The following is a 14,358-nucleotide window of genomic DNA, read 5'->3' as shown; positions in this document are numbered from 1 at the left end:
AGCATCTACCCTCTTCTTATACGATGAATTCCAAATCATGAATCCACCGGAAAAATGAACCCGAAAATACAAGTATTGACTTTTGTTTTTCTTTGAAACTTGTCCATATAAATAGAATATCATAAAATAAAACAAAAACATGTTACTAGAAGATTAAGCAACAATAATGCATTAAATACAATATATAAACGGGTCTATTTACAAAACATAACAACGTTTGACAATGAATACAAATTTTCTGTATTAAATAATACAAAACAAAATAAAAGCGTATTACCAGAAGATTAAGCAACAATGTCGCATTAAAATATATACGAGGTTTATTTGTAAAACATAACAACGTTTTACGATTAATGTTTTGTTCCATTTTAATACAAATTTCCTGAAGTGGATAGAATAGGCACTATGGTTGACATTGGACCTTCCACGTGTACTAACGTGCATGATCCTGCTACTTTATTACTTCCTCTACCCCTCCCCTTTCAAGAAAATGTGAAATTTGTTCTCTTATTATTATTATTTTTTTTGTTTGAGTGCTAATGGATTCAAGAAACAATTCTCTGGTAATTTTAACAAGCATACATGAATGTATTGCTATATGTAATATGTGTGCATTTCTAAATTGATTAATTATTTTTCTTGCGTGTCGGATACGGGACCAGAGTACGAGTTCTTTGAGATTTGCGGAGAAGATCTGCGCGTTGGTGATTCCAATTGTAGCAATATGCGAAGTATTGATTTTCGCGGTGTCCGGATGTTTTGAGTGCAGGCAATCGTACCGCAGGAAGAAATTTATTTGCGAGCATAATGATTTCAGTCGTCTCGCCAGTGAATCTCGGTGTAATTTAATTATAAGTTTACCTTTTTAGATTGAATTAGTGTTTTCTCTTGGTAACAAATTAGATTTTGGATAATTTTATTTTTGCAGTTGCTGTGAATGAAATAGAGGCATTATATGAGTTGTTTAAGAAGTTGAGTAGCTCAATTATAGACGACGGATTGATACATAAGGTATGACTTTCCTTGAAATGATTTATTTTCAGCTAAGGTTTGAGCTCTTAGATATTATTCTATTCTGAGCTCCTACTGATGGGTTATATATATATATATACTTGGATTTTCAAGAGAAATTTATGTGCTAATACGCCTATTTATTGAAAGGATTCCTGCTATAAGAATTTTATGAGTTCTTGCCATTTTATCTCTACAAGCAAGTTCTGGACTATTTGTGTGTGTGCAGATAATTCCAGAAGTGCTTTTGCAATTCCATGTTTGAGCAAGTTCATCAGGAATTTCCTTTTTCTTCAGTAATAATGTATATGGTGATTTTTTTATCAGTGCTAAAAAGTCATCGTAGACTTGAAGGTGTGGTTTTCCATTGAAGTTCAGGAAATTTGATTTTGTCAGCGTTCATCTATTCTTTTCTTTCTTTCTTTCTGCCCTTTTTACAATCATCAGCGGTGACAGTATGAGAATTGAATGACTCAAATTTTCAAAATGTTTATCTTCTCTCCTTTAATGAGAAATGCCAACTTTCAGAACTACTTGAGTTGGAGACTAAAATTTGAAATGTTTATCCAATCACTTTGTATATGATCCTTCGAAGTTCTGGTTTGCTCCTGAATGAGTGTATGTAGAGCTAAGAATTTACTTTTCAAACTTTTGGTGAAGAACTTATTTGGTTAGCAACAAGGAGAGTGCAACTGTGCAACGAGAAACTTATGGAAGCAAGTTAAGAATTTTAATAGTATATTAATTCATTGTCTTTGAGAGTTGCCCAACTTCCTTGAGCGTGTAGGGTGCATTCTGAAATTTTCTGTGGGAGGTGAAAAGATTGTAAACTGATCTTTTGGCCAACTTCACTTTCACTGGAATTGTTCAATCCCGTTTTGAATATGTTAGAACCTTTATGTTACATATGTAAGATACATGCACCAGTCAACAGCTGACTTTTATTTAACTTGGCTGCCTTGCTTCTCTTTTGAATCCAACCTTGCGGTAGCAATAATTAACTGATTTATTTAATCTCTCATATTTTATCTTTAATTTTAGGCTGCCTTGCTTCTCGTTGGAATCCAACCTTGCGGAAACAATGTATAGCTGATTTATTTAATCCGATAGTATTTTGTTCTTGTGTAGGAAGAACTCCAGCTTGCACTATGCAGAGCTCCTTATGGTGAGAACCTCTTTTTGGATCGGGTAATGATTTGCACAATCTTAATGCATCTTCTATATTGATTTTGACACCCAGTTTTGCACAATCTTAATGCATCTTCTTTATTGATTTTGACACCCAATTTTCCAAGTCACGATTTCAATGAAATGTTACCCAAAGATGCATCTAATAAATTGTGGAAAAACAATGTTCCTTCGATGCACACAGTGTTCTTCCATGTGGGAATTTATTTTTTCTTTCATCTAGATGTAAAAGTTTGTCATAGTTTCTCAGCCTTTATTCAGATTTGGAAAGAGATAGTTACTGTGCTTATTAACAGCAGGAAAACTCTCTTGGCAACTAATAATGTAAACACACTTGTTTTCAAAATTTTGGGTTCCTACAAACACTCATAATTCCTTTTAGCTTCATACAGTTAGTGCTGTAATGTTCAAATTGTTTACCACTATGCCTGCACATATTGTATTTCTGTCATGCACTATCTTCAATCATAATCTGATAATTCAAGTAAAGTAGTGTCTCCACTTTGAATTTAGTTGATTCCTGCATTTGCTCCCAGGTTTTTGATCTTTTTGATGAAAAGAGGAATGGTGTTATTGAATTTGAGGAGTTTATCCATTCACTCAATGTGTTCCATCCGCATACCCCTATGGAAGACAAAATAGATTGTAAGTGATCAATAATAATTATTTTGGCTCTAAAAATTGTGGTTTACTTCATGGAGTAGCTAATTTGGATGAACTTTTTTCTGTTTTGCAGTTGCCTTTAAGCTTTATGATCTCAGACAAACTGGGTTCATTGAGCGAGAAGAAGTGAGTATATCGTGTTGCAAATGTTAATCTAAATCTTATAGTAATGATAACTGGAAGGTTGCATAATAATGTAAATTTTACTATTTCACTTCTTCTTCTTCTTCTTCGTGTTCTTTATTTTTTTTAAAGAAAACAATTCGGGTTCTTTTTTGGGTTGGGGTTGGGGTTGGGGGATGAGATACTGTCTTGGCCACTTGTTGTGTTCCATCTGTGCTGCATATTCCGGGGTTACAAGATTCATTCTGCTATTACAGAACATTCACACCTAATCTGCCTGTTTAACAATCAGATGAAGTGGGTATTTGACTAGTTTATATTCCAAAATGAAATGGAGTTACTCGAAATCACAATGCAAAGAATCTGGATTATGGAAAAATGGGCACTTCCTTCTTTCTCAGTTGTACAATCGTTTTTCCCCCTTAAGGCAGTAAGTCTGTCAAATTTGACAGGTTAGATGAAACTTGGGTATTGAGGTTGTATATATTAAAGAACGATCCATAGGAAAAGATATGTAGTATGACAAAACGGGCAATGTGTCATAAGTTGCCCAATTTAACTTCTGCGCTTATAGGTAGTAAATTTGTTGAAAGTTGAGACTCTACCGAATCTAGTCCTTTTATGAATTCTATAATTCCATATATGCATTTTATGTGCTTATGGAAAATGACTTTGGCTTCAGGTCAAGCAGATGGTGATCGCAATTCTGATGGAATCCGACTTGAAACTTTCTGATGATCTTCTCGAGCAAATAATTGACAACGTAATGGCTTCGTCTGACTGGAAACCCATTTTTTCCTTAGTTATTTCTTTGTATATGAATTATATGTTCATTGTGCAATCTTGGTCATTTAACAGACATTTGCTGATGCTGATGCTGACAAGGATGGCAAGATTAGTAAAGAAGACTGGAAGTCTTTTGTAATGCAACGCCCATCACTTTTGAGATACATGACTTTAGCCTGCTTGAAGTTAGTCATTTTCTTCCTGTTTGTTTGCAGTATTTAGTGATCTGGGTATTGGGTTGATTTCTCACGCTCGTTCTCTTTTCCCAAACAAATAAGTATTAGAGTAGAAATATAAATTCACAGTTAGTGCTGCGTCCTAAATTTCCTTTTGTTTCAATAGCCAATCCTTGGGTTGAAAACACTATCAGTCACTGGACTTCTAACGAAATTTCGTGTGGGTTACTCAACTTCATATTGTTCGTAGTTGGTCATTGAACTTCAAATTTGCTTGCTGAACTTGAACCTTCGGTTACAGTTTGGTCAACTACAGCCACTGTGCCATGTAGCATTTCCAAATAGTCAAATTAATGGACATGGACTGAGTGACCAAATTAGAATGAGCATTTAACTTGAGTAACCAACTTGAAACAAAATGAAGTACAGTGACTTGAAATTTTGCTAAAAGTTTAGTGACCACCTGTGTATTTCAGCTGCCAATCTTCACAAAAGAAAACATCTATGTAACAATATGACCACAATGTTATAAGCATGTTCTTCTTATCTAAAATATTTGCGCCTATTATTTCATAATCTTCCAGGGATTTATGTCATAAGGATGTTCTTTTCACTAGAATCTCTGACAATGTTTCACACTGCCTTTGATTTTATTATCTTTCAGGGACGTCACTACTGCTTTCCCCAGTTTTGTTTTCCACACCGAGATCGAAGATTGAGAGTTTGCAAATCATTTCTCGGACCAGATATTATCTAGAGATCTGAGTGGAGATGATTGCATCAGGGATTCCTTAAATTCATACCCAGATGCTTCTCTAATGCCCTGTTGGGCAGCTCCGAGATATAGACATGGTGGCAACCGCTCCTTCAGACTATCCTGGGATCTCATTAATTTTTCCAATACATCTGTCGGTTTTTTCCAATTGTACATACATTCAATCGTGTTATTTTCGTGCATGTATCATTGTTTTCATACAAGATTTCATGTTTTCTACGCTTGATTATATGGACAGAATGAATTGCATTAGGCTAATGGAGAATAGTTGTGACGTGTTTCTTGCACCATGTTACCGTTCCCCATACAATTTTTATGGGATGTTTGAGGTGCCCACGGATAATCGCACCCACGCACCCCTTCTCTGTTTATTTTATTTTGGACAGTAATATTATAAAAGTCATCAAAACGAAAATACAACATTCTAAGGCGCCGTTTGTTTTCCATTTTGGTAAAAATGAGAATGAAAAATATAGCCATTATGGGTCCCACACAAGAGATAGAAATTTAAATTTGGTGACTTGATGTGATGGATAACGGTCATATTTTTCACTTTAATGGGGAAAGAATAGGAAACAAACAAGGGCTAAACTAGTGGCTAGACAAAATTTTCGAACCAATCGAACTTGACTTGAATCAAGCCATTTTTTTAAAGTGAAATTATCCAAATGGATATCTGAATCAAAAATCGAAAAATCAAATAAGAAACGAAATGAGTCAAATCATTTTACTTTTTTGAAAATAAATTTGTTAACTAATTAATTTATACTAAACCCAAAATATGATTTTCCTATTTTTAATTTTTCGTCCAAACTCAAACTAACTTAATCAAATTGACATAAGTTTTACCCAAATATCTTATTTTACTGTAGTGCCATTTCTGCCACATTCTGGAGAAATCGAATTGAAAACTTGTCATCATCTATTTTGATTATTTTGAGCTTGCTATCTTCCACTTCTTTTGATTTTAATAGTTAAATCTATGAATAACTCAACAAAGAGGTGCAAAAAATATCTCGAGAGTGAACTACGTTATTATGTAAGAGCTAAAATTGAATATGTCATTAATTAAATTAATGTAACGTTGTTGTAAATATTAAAAAAAATTAATTATTATACAAAACTCAAGAACCGAACCCAAACAGTTCAATAATTAAATTTGAATCTGATGATTTCACTTACTTAGATATCCGAACTGAACCATCGCCAGCTATATTCTAAACTTCATGATGCCATTTAAAAACAAGGATATTGTGAATAGTAGAATACAAACTTCATGATGCAAGTTAAAACCAAGGTTAGTGAATAGTGACCAAGTTGTTACAACACTAACAGGCCTGATTAATGGTTCAATTTTCTCTAGGACAAATTAAAAGGAAAAATTTCCAACCTCATTGTCATACTTTAAATCTTTCATTCTTCAAATACAAGTACAATTCTTGAGCCACAGAGTTGCTGACATAAAATACGATCTTCTTAGTGTGTCTCCACTCAAAACTTTGGCAACCATGAAAACGTAAACAAGAAAAGAGGATAAAAATTGACAAATATTTCTCACTTTTATGAGTTCTCAGCTTGGCACAACCTGTAGAGACCAATTTTTTTTTACATTTGCTCCCTTGACGATCTCAACAAATTCCCCAAAAGTCACATTTTCTTTTGTAAAATTAAGGAGACATTCTTACAAATGAATGGCACAAAGTATATTTTATCAATCCTAAACCTAACCAGAAAACGCCTTTTTATAATTTTTTCTCTACATTTCAGGACTTCATGCACAAATTACCATTACCAGCTTTGCTAGTACTCCAATGGTGTCCCCAACCACACTTTGTGGAGCTGTCGACACACAGGATATTTCCTCTGTTCAGTGCTAAGTCCAAACTTGAAATCAACAAACAATTCCCAATCCAACAACTTGCGTATCACTCTGCATCTACACGAGTTCTCAAATATTGTTACATCATCACTGGGGATTTACATGAGTTTGTTTCCTGTATGCTTAGACATTGCAAACACTTGAGGCGGGTGATAATCTGGCCAAACGAAGGGCGTGCCTGTGGATTTCTGCTGAAGAGGAACATCACAAATTATATTTCATAAAGAAACTAATTGCACATTTCTGTTATCTTCCATACATGGATTAGACGCAATGATATAATACTGCACACCAGAACATGCAGTTCAAGCACGGACAGGAACACAATGCTTTACAGTCAAGTATCTGAGACAGGTGAGTAACCAACTTGAAACAAAATGAAGTACAGTGACTTGAAATTTTGCTAAAAGTTTAGTGACCACCTGTGTATTTCAGCTGCTAATCTTCACAAAAGAAAACATCTATGTAACAATATGACCACAATGTTATAAGCATGTTCTTCTTATCTAAAATATTTGCTCCTATTATTTCATAATCTTCCAGGGATTTATGTCATAAGGATGTTCTTTTCACTAGAATCTCTGACATTGTTTCACTCTGCCTTTGATTTTATTATCTTTCAGGGACGTCACTACTGCTTTCCCCAGTTTTGTTTTCCACACCGAGATCGAAGATTGAGAGTTTGCAAATCATTTCTCGGACCAGATATTATCTAGGGATCTGAGTGAAGAGATGATTGCATCAGGGATTCCTTAAATTCATACCCAGATGCTTCTCTAATGCCCTGTTGGGCTGCTTCGAGATATAGACATGGTGGCAACCACTCCTTCAGACTATCCTGGGATCTCATTAATTTTTCCGAATACATCTGGCGGTTTTTTCCAATTGTACATACATTCGATTGTGCTATTTTCGTGCATGTATCATTGTTTTCATACAAGTTTTCATGTTTTCTACGCTTGATTATATGTACGGAATGAATTGCATTAGGCTAATGGAGAATAGTTGTGATGCGTTTCTTGCACCATGTTACCGTTCTCCACACAATTTTTATGGGATGTTTGAGGTGCCCACAGATAATCGCACCCACGCCCCCCTTCTCTGTTTATTTTATTTTGGACAGTAGTATTATAAAAGTCATCAAAACGAAAATACAACATTCTAAACTAGTGGCTGGACAAAATTTTTGAACTAATCGAACTTGACCTGAATCAAGCCATTTTTTTTAAGTGAAATATCCAAATGGATATCTGAATCAAAAATCGAAAAATCAAATAAGAAACGAAATGAGTCAAATCATTTTACTTTTTTTTAAATAAATTTGTTGACTAATTAATTTATACTAAACCCAAAATATGATTTTCTTATTTCTAATTTTTTGTCCAAGCTCAAATCCAACTTAATCAAATTAACATAAATTTTACCCAAATGACTTATTCTATCTTAGTGCCATTTTTGCCAAATTCTAGAGAAATTGAATTGAAAGCTTGCCTGCGCCAGTTCTGATTATTTTGAGCTTGTTATCTTCCACTTCTTTTGATTGTAATAGTTAAATCTATGAATAACTCAACATAGAGGTGCAAAAGGTATCTCGAGATTAAATTACGTTATTATGTAAGAGTTAAAATTGAGTATATCATTAGTTAAATTAATGTAACATCATTGTAAATATTAAAAATAATTAATTATTATGCAAAACTCAAGAACCAAACCCAAACAGTTCAATAATTAAATTTGAATCCGATGATTTCTCTTACTTAAATGTCCGAACTGAACCATGGCTAGCTCTATTATAAACTTCATGATGCCATTTAAAAGGAAGGTTATTGTGAATAGTAGAATACAAGCTTCATGATGCGATTTCAAAAGAAGGTTAGTGCATAGTGACCAAGTTGTTACAACTCTAACAGGCCTGATTAATGGTTCAATTTTCTCTAGGACAAATTAAAAGGAAAAATTTCCAGCCTCATTGTCGTACACTAAATCTTTCAATCTTCAAATACAAATACAATTCTTGAGCCACAGAGTTGCTGACATAAAATATGATCTTCTTAGTGTGTCTCCACTCAAAAACTTTGGCAACCATGAAAACGTAAAACAAGAAAAGAGAAGATAAAAATTGACAAATATTTCTCACTTTTATGAGTTCTCAGCTTGGCACAACCTGTAGAGACCAATTTTTTTACATTTGCTCCCTGGACGATCTCAACAAATTCCCCAAAAGTCACCTTTTCTTTTGTAAAATTAAGAAGACATTCTTACAAATGAATGGCACAAACTATATTTTATCAATCCTAAACCTAACAAGAAAACGCCTTCTTATAATTTTCTCTCTACATTTCAGGACTTCATGCACAAATTACTATTACCAGCTTTGCTAGTACTCCAATGGTGTCCCCAACCACACTTTGTGGAGCTGTCGACACACAGGATATTTGCTCTGTTCAGTGCTAAGTCCAAACTTGAAATCAACAAACAATTCCCAATCCAACAACTTGCGTATCACTCTGCATCTACACGAGTTCTCAATTATTGTTACATCATCACTGGGGATTTACATGAGTTTGTTTCCTGTATGCTTAGACACTGCAAACACTTGAGGCGGGTGATAATCTGACCAAACGAAGGGCGTGCCTGTGGATTTCTGCTGAAGAGGAACATCACAAATTATATTTCATAAAGAAACTAATAGCACATTTCTGTTATCTTCCATACGTGGATTAGACACAACAATATAATACTGCACACCAGAACATGCAGTTCAAGCACGGACAGGAACACAATGCTTTACAGTCAAGTATTTGAGACTGATAGGTAGAAACTAACCGATGCCAACAGTCACTTATTATCCCCGCAACCAATGGATCCACTGTAGGTGGAATATCAAGGTGTCTACCCTGGAATCCAACAGCTCCAACAACCTGCATCGAATTCATTTCCGTCCATGGAACTCGTAAAGTTGCCAACTCCCATAATATTACTCCAAAGCTATATACATCAGATCTGCTCAGGAGAAGCCAATTATCAAAAAGATTCTAAATGGAAATATCAAGAAAAATATTGTTCTTCCAAATGTTTAAAGTACACATCATGTTCAACTCACTTCTCATTGGACGGTTCATTCCTTAGAACCTCTGGTGCCATCCACTCAGCCTGCTTATTAGACAGCAATAGCCAGGTCATTTACTGTTGCTGTCAGTTATAGTTCTTTCATTTTTATTTCACACATCCTTTTCTTTTTTCTTTTTTTTTTCAAGAGGGGAAGAAGGGTAAGCACACAGAATAAGGAATTGATAACCCAAGTCTAACATGCATTACCGTTCCAGCAGCTGACTTCGAAGATAGAAAAGTGTGATGCTGCAACCTTGACATCCCAAAATCACAAACCTAGCAAGCCTCGCATGAGAACATAAATCAGTGGAAAGAAAAGGAAGAATCTGTGTCATACCTAATATGTTCTAATATTAATCATTAGACCTAACCTTAACAACCCAATTCTTATCAACGAGGAGGTTTGGAGTCTTCAAATCACGATGCACAATGATAGGTTGGCTCGTGTGCAAGTAATTCATTCCCTTGGCCTGCAAGAAAATGTTATACAAACAGATGGGAATGGAACCTGATAACTGAAGTAAAAGAGAACAAAATTATCCAACTAATACCACATCAAGAGCCATTCTTAATCGCCTTTTTTCATCAATTTGGATATTTGGACGGTGAATAAGCTTATATAAACTACCCCTGCATATAGAAGAAAAAGTTATGAACAACTATAGTAGAATGAGAACAAACAGAAACATAACATCAACTTGCGTTGTATTTATAGTGCAAAAGAAGCCCCAATAGATCATGCAGATGTCATGTTTTCACAGGATATCTCAAACTCGAGTCCTTCATAAAAAGGCAGTAGAATCAACAAAGACCTGATTCTGTGGAATAGCTTGCTTCCCTTAAAGAGAAGAGAATCAACAACTCAACTCATCTCACACAACAGGGAAAATGAGGAAAAGAGAACAAGAACTCATAAAGTAGATAACGCATAAAGGTATCCCACAGTCGAAGCACCCAAACCAGTTAACCATCCGAAGGGCGTAGGCATGCAAGCTGGGCTACTTGTCAGATACAGGGACAGAAGCCATTATTATATGGGAGTTTAGAATATGCGAAGACAGCCAAAACCATCCTAGCCTGATTTTAGTAACATGAGGCATTGAGGTAAAACCTTGGTAAAAACTCTGTCAATATGGACAGATTCGGGGGAATTGTTACAGCTCCCATGAAAAGAACAACATTTGGATGTCTCAGCCTCAACATTATATCAACCTGCATAAAATGAAACGACGGTGAACAGAGTTTGAGTATCAATGTTTACCATATTGTTCCCAAGGTACAGTGCATATGACAAAATGACATAAATTAGCACTTACCTCGCATTTAAATTGTGCGAGGGCATTGCCTGAAATGTCTTGTTTCATTAATTTTTTGACAGCGACTTCCTGTCATGAAATAATATTATTTTATCAAAGTAATTCGGAATCAACTGTGACATGTCTTAATATCAGCACAGGTCAAGGATGTTCTATGCAAGGGAAGATGTGCAAGCACAACAAAATATCAGTCAGATTCAAAGAGAGCAACACCAAAATGAGCTATGCCTGATGTGGTGGCAAAATTTTTGGTTAAGTTAAATGCTACAGAAGAGGTGGCTCAGATGACTAGAATGCATTCGACACCGAGTTCACTGGAACTAAGAGTTAGTTGTTGCTATTGTTGTATATCAGCAAAGACACACGAAGCTCTACTCAACTCCTCCAAAGATCGATACTAATAGATAGAGATGGGTAGGAACTCAAAGACATAGCCTGACCATGGCAATTTGAAACTAAAATGATTGTGTAGATCTTAGGTGGTCCAAATATTTCACAGACTATAATACATTAAGCGGTACAATAAATATCTGCCTATAACATTCAGTAAGCAGGACAAAAAACTACATACGAGGCTTGAAGTGCACCAGAAAGATGCTTGAATAATCTAATGCTTGTAAAGTTTTTTGCTTCAAAGAAATTATAAACAGATCTGATAATGCATGAATATAAAGCTTACTGTGCCATTCCATTCTGCTCGGTAGACTTCACCATATGACCCTACAAGATATGGAAGGAAATTGAATATGTTCAGTTTAGAAAGGCTATCAAACTCAAGCTAAGACCATAGTTTTTTAAAAGAAGCCATTCAACTCATAGCAATTAAAAAGTAATGGAAGCCTAGGAGTAGAAAAAGACAACATCACTGACTAACTGACTGTCTATCTAGCATGTATGTGGCTTGTTAACCATCCTCTAATACGAAAACGGACTTCATTCAGAAGTACAAGCAATATTTAAATATATAAAACCCATAGAGGTAAATGCCTGTTTTTTCACCAAATAAAATCGATGAGGCGAACCATTGTACAATAAAAAGTTTTCACATTGAGGAAAACTTCATACATTTCTTCTTATGTTAAATACCAGAATTAGTACATCTAAAGAAATCCAAGATTAAGAAAAAAATTATAAAGAGAAGTAAAAAAAAATGCACCGACAGAGGATGAAAAATCCGTCAAACAGAAGAAAATGAGATGACTACAGAAGATTAGCCATCCAATGCAATTACAAAACCTTGCAACAACTAAGGGCAAACCAATATACAATGAAATTATTTCCTTAACAAAGCCGGCCCCATGCTAGAACTGATCTCAACATGTGTCGTCATTGGAAACACATAATTTCTTAACCACTTCTACTATTTGTTGAAGCAGCTGGCCCCGAAAGAATTCTCAGGACAGTTACCAGCTTTGACTACAGAAAAGAACATTCACGACCAATATTATGAACTAAGAGAAAGTGGTTGATTACTTGAACAAATTCAAGGATGAAGTGATAATTTGAACAACAGAAACATTATACATACTATCTTAATATCTTAATTTTTATATTTCAAGCTGAGCTACTTAAATGCATGTTATCAACATCCATTCTCAAAAATATAATAAAAGAAAAATACACACTACAGCCACACAAATACACCTTAATCTAATGTCAGAACAGATTTCAACCTTCAATGAAAGAAATAAATCTAATGATTTTGAACTTTACCTATACCAATACGTTCGCCAATCTGAAGATCCTCCCACAAAATTCCGGAAACCCCATTCAACACAGGGTCAATTGGTAACTTGTGCACCTTGCTAGAATTAGACTGGTCATTACTGCAAGCTACTTCCATCAGTTCTGATGAAGATTCATATTTCTGTCCAGATAACTGCACAAGGCCACCACCAACTGCAATGCCATTATTTTGGATCACTTCATCAGTTCTGCCTTTAACAAGAAGATATTCTTCTCCTAAGGTAATAGAAGATGAATTACATCCAGGATTAGAAACAGTAGGGTCCATTTTCAGCTGTTGGGCTGCCAACCCTTCAGGAAAATAATTTACGCTGTCTTTGCACAAAACATCGCCAAATAACTGCACTCCTTCGTCCAACTCTGTCAATGAGCTTTTGGCAATTCCCGTGGCAGAGGCAATACTCCTTGTATCTAACCCAAAATTTCGAACATGACCACAGGGTGCATCAGCAGGAATTAGAGTGCCTGGAGCCCCCATTAAATCAATTATGTGCTCGCTGCATCAATTCAAAAATCGGCATAAACTCACAGCACCAATTTCATCAATTTTGTCTTTATTTGAATACTTATGGACCTAGATGATTTTTCTGAACAAAACCAAAATAGGATAATTATTGAATGCAAAAATAATTACAAGACTTGAAATGAAATAGGAAGAAATTTGTTTTCATATGGAAACAGCAATTTGATTGAATAGAAGATTGACAAATGTGCCAACTAGAATGAGCAGGAAATCTTAGATGAGTTTAGATTCTTCTTTAAAGGATGCTGTAGTAAAGTTAATTGCACCAACAAACAAAAACTGCAGCATGTAAATAAGCGAAATTTGAAATAGGAATGATATGACATGAAGTATCCTGTGCGAGATTAGAATTGGAAGTTTTTGAATGACATCTTGAAAACATTAAAGGAGATGAAACTCATCATACTCATACGACCCGAAGAAGATTAATTACATGACATGAAGTTACCAAAACCAGCATAAAAGCAAGCACAGACATTCAGGGAAGTTACTACCTTCCATTATCCAATTTTATCAAGTTCACAGCTCCATCATCAGTGCCAGTATAATAACTCCCTTTGACTAGCTTACATGGGAGGTTGATCCTATCAGCAAGTACCTAGATGTGCAGAATTTAAATTTTAAACCAAATGCTATGCAGACCATATAGTATAAATAAAGACTTGTGTATCCAAGTAAAATTGTTGATCAATATATATTTTACCAGAAATAAGATAATACTTTAATCAATATGCAATAGATTGCAGAGAAGGTACTACTTCACCTATTGTTGCTAATTTGGTTCCGTCAATAAAACTGGTTGAACAAGTAAAGGGAATATTTTTTTGCCAAGGTCAGAAAACAGTACGAGCATAAAGAGAAGGGGAGCTCTTACAACCTTAAAGAGCAAGGCCCTATGACGCGAATGTCCAACATCAAGACAGCCAATCGGAAGGATGATTGTATTCAGAAAAACTTGCAAATCGTAACTCCTTGCTTTCCACCTCCTAGACATGTCTTCTGCATCACTAACAGGACCTCCCATTCTGTCAACAATAAGGTTTGCAATCTTTTGAACAAGA

At 35.1% G+C, this 14,358-nt stretch overlaps 2 protein-coding genes across 2 annotated transcripts; one reads left to right on the top strand and one right to left on the bottom strand.

Moving 5' to 3' along the window:
- Positions 1-389: 389 nt before the first annotated feature.
- On the top strand, positions 390-5,009 carry LOC111385257 (calcineurin B-like protein 10). Its single transcript, XM_023009633.1, has 9 exons — positions 390-563; positions 663-840; positions 929-1,011; positions 2,140-2,199; positions 2,736-2,844; positions 2,936-2,988; positions 3,668-3,748; positions 3,844-3,956; positions 4,612-5,009. The coding sequence occupies exons 1-9, from the start codon at positions 540-542 to the stop codon at positions 4,664-4,666; spliced, it is 756 nt and encodes a 251-aa protein (XP_022865401.1). The 5' UTR covers positions 390-539; the 3' UTR covers positions 4,667-5,009.
- A 3,685-nt stretch (positions 5,010-8,694) lies between these two features.
- Positions 8,695-14,352, bottom strand: LOC111385255 (probable serine/threonine-protein kinase SIS8). Its single transcript, XM_023009632.1, has 13 exons — positions 14,175-14,352; positions 13,792-13,895; positions 13,015-13,271; positions 12,742-12,927; positions 11,708-11,748; positions 11,029-11,097; positions 10,824-10,924; positions 10,264-10,342; positions 10,084-10,182; positions 9,920-9,988; positions 9,705-9,754; positions 9,428-9,604; positions 8,695-9,248 (listed from the first exon to the last, which is right to left on the bottom strand). The coding sequence occupies exons 1-13, from the start codon at positions 14,319-14,321 to the stop codon at positions 9,137-9,139; spliced, it is 1,491 nt and encodes a 496-aa protein (XP_022865400.1). The 5' UTR covers positions 14,322-14,352; the 3' UTR covers positions 8,695-9,136.
- Positions 14,353-14,358: the final 6 nt, after the last annotated feature.

This window comes from Olea europaea, unplaced genomic scaffold, assembly GCF_002742605.1.
Source record: "Olea europaea var. sylvestris unplaced genomic scaffold, O_europaea_v1 scaffold311, whole genome shotgun sequence".
Classification (NCBI taxonomy): domain Eukaryota; kingdom Viridiplantae; phylum Streptophyta; class Magnoliopsida; order Lamiales; family Oleaceae; genus Olea; species Olea europaea.
Note: the sequence above shows the minus strand (reverse complement) of the source record. Positions and strands in the feature narration are given on the sequence as shown.